We start from the raw sequence: 12,313 nt of genomic DNA, 5'->3' as shown, positions 1-12,313 counted from the left end.
GTCAGTGTTGTGTGTTTATTTGTTCACTGTGTGTGTGTGCATTAGTTTGTAATTGACGTGCTGGATTGAGGGGGTGTTGCTGTACAGTCAGTGTTGTGTGTTTATTTGTTCACTGTGTGTGTGTGCATTAGTTTGTAATTGACGTGCTGGATTGAGGGGGTGTTGCTGTACAGTCAGTGTTGTGTGTTTATTTGTTCACTGTGTGTGTGTGCATTAGTTTGTAATGTACGTGCTGGATTGAGGGGGTGTTGCTGTACAGTCAGTGTTGTGTGTTTATTTGTTCACTGTGTGTGTGTGCATTAGTTTGTAATGTACGTGCTGGATTGAGGGGGTGTTGCTGTACAGTCAGTGTTGTGTGTTTATTTGTTCACTGTGTGTGTGTACATTAGTTTGTAATGTACGTGCTGGATTGAGGGGGTGTTGCTGTACAGTCAGTGTTGTGTGTTTATTTGTTCACTGTGTGTGTGTGCATTAGTTTGTAATGTACGTGCTGGATTGAGGGGGTGTTGCTGTACAGTCAGTGTTGTGTGTTTATTTGTTCACTGTGTGTGTGTGCATTAGTTTGTAATGTACGTGCTGGATTGAGGGGGTGTTGCTGTACAGTCAGTGTTGTGTGTTTATTTGTTCACTGTGTGTGTGTACATTAGTTTGTAATGTACGTGCTGGATTGAGGGGGTGTTGCTGTACAGTCAGTGTTGTGTGTTTATTTGTTCACTGTGTGTGTGTACATTAGTTTGTAATGTACGTGCTGGATTGAGGGGGTGTTGCTGTACAGTCAGTGTTGCGCGTTTATTTGTTTACTGTGTGTGTGTGTGTGTGTGTGTGTGTGTGTGTGTGTGTGTGTGTGTGTGTGTGTGTTTTTATTTGTAGGGGGAGACAAAAATACCCAAACGTTTCTTTATTGACAGCGGCGTTTATTCAAGGGGGCCTCTATTATAAAGCTGATACATGACTGCAGCATCAATACGAGGACGTCTTTCATTCGAGGGCGGCTCTAATTTGAAGTAATACGGTATTTTGTTTTTCTGTGATGAGTATCACAGTGAACATGCACATTGAAATGTGCACATGTATTCTTACATATCACTAATCATTAAAAGTACAAATTTAAAATGAAATCTAAAGAAATATACTATACAATAAAATAATCAGACAAACTTTCATTTCCCTAAAAAACAAATTCAATATGCAATTTATCAAATACATTCTGTACTTTATGCTTGTGACATGTAAAAATTCTGTAACAATGTCTTTAATTCCAAATCTCCAATATACTGGACTGCATTTGTTTTGTTGAAAAAAATACTAAATACCAACATTGAGACATTATTTATATTCTTGTAGCATCAACAGGTTCTCATAAAAAGATCAATGTATGAAAGTAGAAAAAATATTGAAGGTAATATTTAAAAACGTAATCTGTTTGCATTGTCGGCCAAGGCGCTTCGCTGCTGTAAGTCTCCATTTCCACCTTCCTTTGATTGATTAACGCAAACGCCTTCTGGTAAACAGCGCACCAATAGAAAGCCTAGGTGTCCAGCAGCTACAGGTAGTGGACAAAAAATTGGAAACACCTGGGTAAATGACACCAAGTATTTTGGGTGCGTCACGACACTTTTTCTGCCGGCTAGATTGCAGACGGGAGTCTGCGTCTGACGTCACGGTCTGTGCCGACGCAGCGTGGACAGCTTTGGAAGATGAACAACAGTTCTGAGCAGAACCGAAATGGAGGCGGTGTTGAGAGAAATTCTAATCGCAGAAGAAGTGGATGCAATCGAAGTTCACTTTGTGCTCCACCAGCGTCATAATTTACAGCATGATCAGAAAATGTATAGTAGAAACAGTCCCTGCTATAATGAGATAATATAAACGTATGTTTTGTGATGTGAGACAAATTAATATTATAACGGGCAGGATTCCTCCCCGTCCTCTCACAAAGGGGTTGTTAGACAATACTGTATTTTGATCTGGAACAAAAATAGTTCAAATACTTGCACATATGGTCACATATCTCACTTCAACTACCTGTTATTAAAGCTGATTTATTCTCCTTAATTCAAAGTAGGTTATTCCCTGTCCCTGATAGCCTTTCATCAATACCCAATTACACCTGCTGAAAATAACAGAGCGGTTTTACGTTTATTTCAACCGTTTAGCATTATTATTTACATGTTTAAACCTTTAGAATAAATATCTGAATATTTGAAAAGTATAATAACTGTGTGGAAAAAGAGTCAAATCATTTTAATTTGTATTACAAATCATTCATAAGATAATTAATGGCATGACTGGAAGTCGATTCACACCCCCTCACTAGGTGGCAGTAGCACATGGAGTGAGGATTGGATCTGGTTGCTACACGCTTCTGTTTTGCGCCGCTGCTGCTCCAGCGCAGAACCTCTTGAGAAGCTGCGCGGCTGCGCAGACTTTTAAACCCGTGGATGCGTGACCTGGTGACGTCATTCCGGCTGAGTTCACGCAGACGATGAATTTGAACGGGTTTTCCGCAGAACCTGCGCAGACTGAGCAAAGTCTGCGTATCGTGAACGCAGCCTGAACCCGTGTGAGACACGAGTTATGGCAAAGGGAATTGTATTTTTTGCTGCCTGAACTGAAGTCTTATTTTCACTTCGAAGAATAGACTTTTCTGTGTGGTCTAGAAAGTCAATGTATATCTGTTTGATACACATTTGAGCTAATCCTATTTAAAGGTATTACCGGAATAAAAAAAAAAAAAACACGTTTTCTTCTAAGTAAAACAATAAAATAATATTACAGGTTGATATGAGTCTTGCCATGGATGAGAGAGATGTGTCAGAATTTTTTACACAGATATTAGAAATATGGGTGTGCCGATACCCATAGTATAGTAATCGTGTTTTTGCTTACGATTGTAAGTCGCCCTGGATAAGGGCGTCTGCTAAGAAATAAATAATAATAATAATAATAATAATAATAGTAATTAAAGACAGAAATCCAGATTATTATTATTATTATTATTATTATTATTATTATTATTATTATTATTATTATTATTATTATTATTATGTACTCAATAAGAATGCTTCACTTCACATTCATTTCAATATAAACTCAATCTTACCCTTATTCAATTTACCAATATTATAATAATAAGGGTAAGCAAGATGAAACGCGGACCGGAAAGAACCGCGCACGTGAAGCACGAGCCTCCCTTTCCCGCGCGGGAGGGATCTTCCGGTCTGACACCGGACATTATCATAATGAAAGAGGCGTGTCTTCAGCAATTACGCACCTAGCATTCGAGAGAGGAGGAAGCAGAAACAACAACAGCGCCGTGTTTACCTGGTTAGGTATGAAATGCGACTTTGTGTATTTCTATTATACTCGATATAAACGTGTTATTAATGCAACGGGGAACTAGAGAAACCAGTACGGATAATATCTCAGCGTGTAAATAATGTGTTCTTATTATTTGAATCGTATAGGCTAGTAGTACAGGGACACACGTGGTAAAGTAAATGAATCTTTAAACGCTAGCTTAGTTAAATTGAAATGATATGCGGTTTGCTGTATTTGCACAATATTGATTAGAGAGTGCATTAGTTAACGGTAAAGATGTAAGATAATACCGTTGGAAAGGATCACTATTTCCACACACTTTCATTCTTCTAAGAGTGCTGTTTAAGATGGAGTTATTTCATAAACACACAGCAGCTCACTGAATGCAAACACGTGTGTTTGAGTAACAGAGTGTATTGTATGAAGGGGAGCCCCGAGCCCGCCTTCCATTCAAGATCTGTTGTATTTAATCCCAATTCAGACACACAGTTAAGTTTCGTTTGTTGTGAAATCATCACTCTCTCTCTGTCTCACTGCAGAAAGAATGGCTTCAAACTTGTGGTCAGAGGATCAGTTGAGCTGTTCAGTGTGTCTGGAGATACAGAAGGACCCAGTCACTATTCCATGTGGACACAGTTACTGTATGGGGTGTATTAAGAACTACTGGGATCAGACTGATTATACAGGTGTCTACAGCTGCCCCCAGTGCAGAAAGACCTTTACCCCAAGGCCTGTTCTGTGCAGAAACACCATGCTGGCTGAAATTGCTGGAGAATTCAAGAGGAGAAGACTCAATCCTCCTCCTGCTCAAAGTTATGCTGGACCTGGAGATGTGCCGTGTGATTTCTGCACTGGGAGAAAGTTCAAAGCTGTGAAATCCTGTTTGACGTGCCTGGCCTCTTACTGTGAAACACACGTCAAGCCACACAGTGAGGTTACTCCATTAAAGAGACACAAGCTGGTCAATGCAATTGGAAATCTGGAGCAGAAGCTTTGTGCTGCACACCAGAAGGTTTTGGAGGTCTTCTGCAGAACCGATCAGACTTGTGTTTGTGTGCTGTGTACAGACAAGGATCACAAGAGCCATGATACAGTCTCAGCTGAGGCAGAAAGGACTGGGAAACAGGTAAGGGTTTGAACCATTTCTGTGATATTTAACATGTCCATGTCCAAAGCACTTCACACACACAAAAAACAATTAAACCTTTCAATGAAAAACTGTCTAATACAAAATGTTATAAAAAGGAAATAAATACACATTGGGTATTAATTATGAAATTTGAAAAACAGTGAGATAAAAAGCTAATTGTAAAAATAGAACAATTAAAGTAAAATACAAAAAATGTTATACAATTGGAATAAATAAATAAAATATCCAGTTTAATTGCAAAATTTGAAAAACTAAAATAAAAAATCCAGTTTATAAAAATAGAACAATTAAAAACAGTCTAATTTTTTTTTTTTTAAATATTGGAATTAAGTCAAATAACAAATGTGAAAAAATATTAAAATCTCAGGTAATTTATGAAATGAGTTTTAATCTACATTTAAAAAGCATTAAAGTCCCATCTTCCTTGACAACAATGGACGCTCTAATTCCAGAGCTTAATAACAAAAAAGCCCTCCCTCCCGGTTTACTTTCATTAGTGTAAATGAGTGCGTCTCTTTTGTTCAGAGCTGGAGTGTTTCATGTTGTAATAATTAAAAATGTACATAATATTTGTAAGTATTTTTTTGTTTTTGTGTTTTCGGTATACTCATAACATTTTGCAGGATAAACAGAGGTGATATTTTGCAATTGAGATTGATAAGGTCGCAAAGTTCTCAATATGTCCATTATTTTAGTATTTGTATTACTCAAACCTTATAGGACATAACACCTTTACTGGGACAGGTGTGAATAACACAGCCTGCTCTGAAATATCCTGTGTTGGGTGTGACAGGATATCACTCAATGCCCCGTCAGAAATGTCACTGTGTCACTGTGTTTCTACACAGAAGCAGCTGGGAGAGACACAGACAGAAATACAACAGAGAATCCAGGAGAGACTGAAAGAAACTGAGGAGCTGAAACAGGCTGTGGAGACACTGAAAGTGGGTATTGACAAGAGGGGGTTATTATTATTATTATTATTATTATTATTATTATTAACAGATGGACTGGAACACATCTACAGAAGTTTACTGTCTATGCCTGATGTGTTTTTGATATCAATTCTAACCATGTCTCCTCTACTGTGTTCTTTCACTCAGAGATCTGCATGCATAGAAATAAAGGAAAGTGAGAAGATCTTTACTGAGCTGATCCGATCCATTGAGAAGATCCACACTGAGGTTATTGAGCTGATTGGAGCTAACGAGAAGGCTGCAGTGAATCAGGCTGAAGGACGCATGAAGAAACTGGAGCAGGAGATTGCTGAGCTAAGGAGGAGAAACACTGAGCTGAAACAGCTTTCAGAGACAGAGGATCACATCCATTTTCTACAGGTAACATCACTGCTTGTTAGAAAATCTCAAGTCCATAACTGGGACGGTTTCAGACAGACCTCTCCAAATGAATGAATCCTTGCTTTTCCCCAGGAATGTTTTGGACCCCATTCTGTTTCACTGAAAACTCCTTTTCTCCACTTTCCTGTTGTAGAATTTCCAGTCTCTCTGTGCCCCTCCTGAAGCTGGAGACTTACCCAGCATTACTGTCAATACAGACATCTCTTTTGGAGCTGTGAGGAAAGCTGTATCTGAACTTAAAGACCATATTGAGGACTTCTGCAAGGGGGAATTAGTCAAAATAACCACAACAGGTTGGTGTGAAATAGATTCCTTTGGTAGAGATTTCTCAAATAGACCATGGCTTGAGGAGGGACAGGACTTGCAAGACATTAATAAAGACCTCTTGCAGATTGTTGACTATATGAATATTGCAGCAGGGAGGAGGGAGGCAGCAGCGAAGAATGAGAAGGGAGGAGGGTAGAAGGAGATGTTTTATTTCAAATGATTTTCCCAGGTTGAAACGTCCCAACTCAATTACAGTGACATCCTGAGTGATGAGAGCAGGAAGGAAGAGAATTTCTAAAGACATTACATGAGAAAACAACACAATAGCATTCAAACACAGACAGAGGGATTCACACATTAAACACATTCATTCCATATAGGATGTGCTAACTTATAGCCCTGAACTTTCTTATCAGTTTTATAGGAATTGAAGGTCATGGTCTGTTTGTATTCCAAATCCTCGTCAGTAAAATCTTTTGGTTTTAAACAGTTTTCTCTATTTTATTTAGTGAATGAAATTGCAGTTTATACCGTGGGGTCTAGGAGCAGTGACAGACGTTTCAAAGGTAAGGCTTTTCTTCCAGTAAAACACATTTTTAATACAGAGACATTCTCCCTTTTTGGAAGGCCCTAGCGCCTCAGTGAAAGAGTGGCTGGAGATGTATTAGATTAGTTCTTGTGTGAAAGATTCCTGATGAGGGTGCAGTTAGCTGGGTCCTTCACTACACTGATACAGTGTTCACACCAATGCCCCCCGAAATAAAAAAAAGAAATGTCCTGCTGAATTTCTCTTAACGCGCCCGTGTGTCCCCCTTCCCAGACCAGACGCAATACCAACACAGCAAATGAATGCATGTTGTATTAGCATGACATGTCTGACGACAGGCTGATCTTTTTTACTTGTATGTTTACACTTGCGTTTTCATAATTAAACTCCCGTGGTTTTATTCTCCAGTCCAGTAGAATGCGCTCACACCCTCCCTGGTTACAATCAGGTTCACAGTAAAGCCTGGATGACATCATCAGGCTTGTTAACAACATGGCACTGCACAATATAACCTCGTATCCCTGTTACACCCGACTATTACTTCTGGAAGAATAAGTAATCAGCTTCGGCAGTGACTGTTGAAATGCAGGATATTATATTTGTGCTTAAAAATCCTGTGAAATTCATCCGCTGTTAACTTATCTATTTGCTAGACAAACTGTGTCTGATGTTTGGAGATATGGAGTGACCTAGCAAGTGAATGGGAGGAATGTGTGCTTCTGCATACAGTACACTTTATAGACAAAGGGCAGTAGATTTGTGAAACGAAAACCGCATCATTGATTTAAAAAATAAAATAATAATAAAAAAGTAGCCAACGGTAATGTTATAAAAGGATGTGAAATGTCTCTTCTATTGCAAAACATGCTAAAATTCAGGGCCAAAATAATACAGTATGTGTAAAACCGACCGGCTCTTTGTCATTTCACCAGTAGGCCTATAACGGCATGATTTTAATATATATATATATATATATATAATATATCTCACACACACACAGATACGCAGTGGACTACATTTTTTGGAAAGGGGTATTCAGGTTAAAGATTGCAAACCCCTGTTCTTGGTACAATGAATGTCCTCTACTCAGTGATACACCAGCGTCACTGTGACACATTTCACAATATTTTCCCCAACAGTGACAGTGAGTATTGTGGAGACAGCTTGGTTGTATCTACAGCTTTACAGATTTATTTTTTGTTCTTGAGAAACAAAAGGTCAGGAAACTCTGTTGGCATATTTAAAAGAAACAAACACAAATAAGAAATAGTGGTTGGTTCTGAATCAAACATATTAACCACCTCACTGAAGAAAATGTCCCCTTAAGTTTGAGAGGGGGCCATCTTGACCCTTGGTCTAAGTCTTGGAGCAAACACTGTGATAAACTGAACAGGTGCACTTTGTGTTTTAAGATTAAGAGCATGGCAGATTGCTGTTTGGAGTCTTGTGTGTGTTGTGTATTAATCCACATGTTTCAATTCTATTTCTCTCTCTTTTTTTCTGCCCAGTGAATGAAGTTGCAGTTTACAGTCTGCAGGCTCCAGAGCAAAGGAACAGAGCTGAGTTTTTAAAATGTAAGTCTGTTTGCACTGAAACATTTGATTGAAAGATGTGTCACTCCATTGTGAGAAGAGCTAACACTACAGAACAGGGAGGGGTGGAGCTTGAGGGCAGCAATTATTATTATTTATTAGTAATTGTGAAGCCATTAATCTACACTCCTCTCCAACAAGTATTGGTTCAGATGAATACATGCAGAATGACTGGGGGAGGGGCATTTGTTGCCTGTTTTTCCACTCTCTCCCTAAATATCTTGGTATCCCTGAATAGATAATCATCCCATCTTTTAATACATGTACAATGCATGTGAAACCAGTTGTGGGGTAAAATGAACAGCTATCCCTCCCAGTCATCCTGTGCTGGTAGTAAATGTATATTGCAGTATCACTGCACTTGTGGGATGGATTGCTCATTAAAATATTAGACAGATATTTGAAGAGTGGATGATATTCTATTGAAGATATTTAGTAAGCAAGGGGTCTGAGTGGGTAAAATGGCAACACATACCCTGTAGGAACATTAAGTGAACTTTAATTGTATGCAGAACTGCATTTGATTAGTTCCAAGTGAAAATAAAAAGAGATAACTTATCCAGTCAGGAATAAATCTCAAGTAAGAATTATAGATCAAATCCATTGATTATCAACCTTAAACATCACAATAAAGTAGCAGGGAGCATAGAGGAGGGAGGAGGCAGCAGGGAGGGGGGAGCTGAGAGGAAGAGGAGAGAGGAGAGCATGGCGGAGAGGAGCGAAAAGGGAGGAGACAGCAGGGATAAGTGAGGAGGGTAGAGAGATCATTGAGGAGGGATCCCCCAAAATAATACAAATAATCCTATTACTCCCTTCTGTACCTTCGTATCTCAATGCCTCTTCTGTTTTCAAGCTGTAGCCTCATGTCAGAAACAGCCATTATTAAAAGAACCTACTGTAATGTATTTCTGTCTTTTTGTTGGTTCTGTACCATTCAGACCTAGTGGAGATTTTCTCAGTGATTTGACTTTTCTAACCGTCTCTCCTCTACCCGTCTTCTTCTCTTCAATCAGATTCCTGTCAGCTCACACTGCACCCCAACACAGCATATAGAGAGCTCTGTCTGTCTGAAGGAAACAGAAAGGTGACTCGGAGGAGAGAGACCCAGCGATATTGTCATCACCCAGAGACATTTGATAGCTGGCCCCAAGTGCTTTGCAGAGAGGGTTTGTCTGGGACTCGCTGTTACTGGGAGATTGAGTGGAGGGGGGGAGGGGCTTATATAGGAGTCACATATAAAGGAATCAGCAGGAAAGGAGGGGATCATTCCTGTCTCCTTGGATTCAATGACAAGTCCTGGAGTGTGTACTGCTCTGATTCCAGTTACACTGCCCGGCACAATAACAATCAAACTGCAATAACTGCCCCCCGCTCCCCCAGAATAGGAGTGTATCTGGACTTTAATGCCGGCACGCTGTCCTTTTATGGCGTCTCTGACACAATGACCCTCCTGCACAGATTCCAAACCACATTCACTGAGCCGCTCTATCCTGGGTTTAGGCTTCATTATTATGATTCCACTGTAACAATCTGCCAGCTGAACTAGACTGTTTTGTGTTGTAAGAAACCCTTTGTATTGAACTCCCTGTCTGTCCTCTCCACTCCTCGGGTGAAGGGAATGTTCAATCTGACACAACTTTGGATGAAAGGGGGTAAAACGGCGCCATCTGCAGAGCGAAACGAGGTGAATTATTTGTTTTTATGCTTGGGGTGTAACATTTGTAATTGTAAACACTCACACCTGGACAGCTGTTTCAGCATAAAACGTTCAATATGTCGTGAGTATGATGAGTATCTCTTAAGGTGATTGTAGCTCACTAAATAATTCCACAATGTGTTCCTATATTGCACTTCTATTGGCTACATTGGTCTCAAATGTGCAGGTTTGAAAAACATGACAGGCAAGATTCTCAGAAATCCATGTTCTTGTTTCGAATGGGATTTTGTGTCTCAAATGGACATTTATAGTATATAGCTGAACTATCTGGGATTTAGGTACATCTGGCACATCTATAACCCTGGAGCTTCATGCATACCTTTATACAGGCAAGCAATAGGTACAAGATGCCTTTTCATCCTGTTATTATAATTTTGTTTTTAAATTATCTCTTTGAAAATGGTTGCATATTTACTCTAATGAGCATTTAATTAGATGCATTGGGTCTACTCGTCAGGTAGTTCAAAGTTTCAATATTATAATTGTTTGCTTATTTTAACTATAATGTGAGTGAAATATCATCACAAGAAAGAAGACATTTCCATGGATCTCGTAAATCACAATCAAATTGCATTACATGTGCAATCTGCCCACAGTGGAAAAGCAGAAACATGTTTTAAGCCTGGCCTTTGTCGCCCTCTTCAGGACAAACTCTGCAGCTGCGCAGAGCCTGATTGAAAGCAATTCTTTTCACTTGGTGTGGTTCCATTGGAAATGTAGGGCTCTATTCACACAACCTTCAGGACTGTTCCAAGCACTGTTCTGTTAAAGACTCTTTATGATTTGAATCAAGTTGTTTAGAGAGGGGGAGCAGTTTATTGTTTATTAATTTTATTGTTTATTATTATTCAAAGCACTGTTTAAGGTAAACAATCTTTTATAATCATGTTTTAAATTAAAAGCAAAACATGAATGTAAAGAAGGACCATTTTAATAACCATTTGTGTTTCTGTACTCTGTACACACTGTATACTCTCAATCCATTACTTCTCATTAACAGCACCCCCTCCTCAACACTCCCCACCCCACACTGTATACTCTCAATCCATCACTTCTTATGAACAGCACCCCCTCCTCAACACTCCCCACCCCACACTGTATACTCTCAATCCATCACTTCTCATTAACAGCACCCCCTCCTCAACACTCCCCACCCCACACTGTATACTCTCAATCCATCACTTCTCATGAACAGCACCCCCTCCTCAACACTCCCCACCCCACACTGTATACTCTCAATCCATCACTTCTCATGAACAGCACCCCCTCCTCAACACTCCCCACCCCACACTGTATACTCTCAATCCATCACTTCTTATGAACAGCACCCCCTCCTCAACACTCCCCACCCCACACTGTATACTCTCAATCCATCACTTCTCATTAACAGCACCCCCTCCTCAACACTCCCCACCCCACACTGTATACTCTCAATCCATCACTTCTCATTAACAGCACCCCCTCCTCAACACTCCCCACCCCACACTGTATACTCTCAATCCATCACTTCTCATTAACAGCACCCCCTCCTCAACACTCCCCACCCCACACTGTATACTCTCAATCCATCACTTCTCATTAACAGCACCCCCTCCTCAACACTCCCCACCCCACACTGTATACTCTCAATCCATCACTTCTCATGAACAGCACCCCCTCCTCAACACTCCCCACCCCACACTGTATACTCTCAATCCATCACTTCTCATGAACAGCACCCCCTCCTCAACACTCCCCACCCCACACTGTATACTCTCAATCCATCACTTCTCATGAACAGCACCCCCTCCTCAACACTCCCCACCCCACACTGTATACACTCAATCCATCACTTCTCATTAACAGCACCCCCTCCTCAACACTCCTCACCCCACACTGTATACTCTCAATCCATCACTTCTCATTAACAGCACCCCCTCCTCAACACTCCCCACCCCACACTGTATACTCTCAATCCATCACTTCTCATTAACAGCACCCCCTCCTCAACACTCCCCACCCCACACTGTATACTCTCAATCCATCACTTCTCATTAACAGCACCCCCTCCTCAACACTCCCCACCCCACACTGTATACTCTGAAACCATCACTTCTCATTAACAGCACCCCCTCCTCAACACTCCCCACCCCACACTGTATACTCTCAATCCATCACTTCTCATTAACAGCACCCCCTCCTCAACACTCCCCACCCCACACTGTATACTCTCAATCCATCACTTCTCATTAACAGCACCCCCTCCTCAACACTCCCCACCCCACACTGTATACTCTCAATCCATCACTTCTCATTAACAGCACCCCGTCCTCAACACTCCCCACCCCACACTGTATACTCTCAATCCATCACTTCTCATTA

The 12,313-nt window shown here is 40.4% G+C and overlaps 1 protein-coding gene across 1 annotated transcript; it reads left to right on the top strand.

Annotated features, from left to right (window-relative positions):
- The first annotated feature begins 3,160 nt into the window (after positions 1–3,160).
- LOC117433146 (tripartite motif-containing protein 16-like) lies at positions 3,161–10,889 on the top strand. The gene is made up of 8 exons (XM_059016513.1): positions 3,161–3,332; positions 3,861–4,447; positions 5,320–5,415; positions 5,575–5,808; positions 5,963–6,122; positions 6,606–6,662; positions 8,152–8,217; positions 9,249–10,889. The coding sequence occupies exons 2-8, from the start codon at positions 3,866–3,868 to the stop codon at positions 9,779–9,781; spliced, it is 1,728 nt and encodes a 575-aa protein (XP_058872496.1). The 5' UTR covers positions 3,161–3,332; positions 3,861–3,865; the 3' UTR covers positions 9,782–10,889.
- The last annotated feature ends 1,424 nt before the right edge of the window (positions 10,890–12,313 follow it).

This window comes from Acipenser ruthenus, chromosome 53 (genome assembly GCF_902713425.1).
Source record: "Acipenser ruthenus chromosome 53, fAciRut3.2 maternal haplotype, whole genome shotgun sequence".
NCBI classification, from domain to species: Eukaryota; Metazoa; Chordata; class Actinopteri; order Acipenseriformes; family Acipenseridae; genus Acipenser; species Acipenser ruthenus.
Note: the sequence above shows the minus strand (reverse complement) of the source record. Positions and strands in the feature narration are given on the sequence as shown.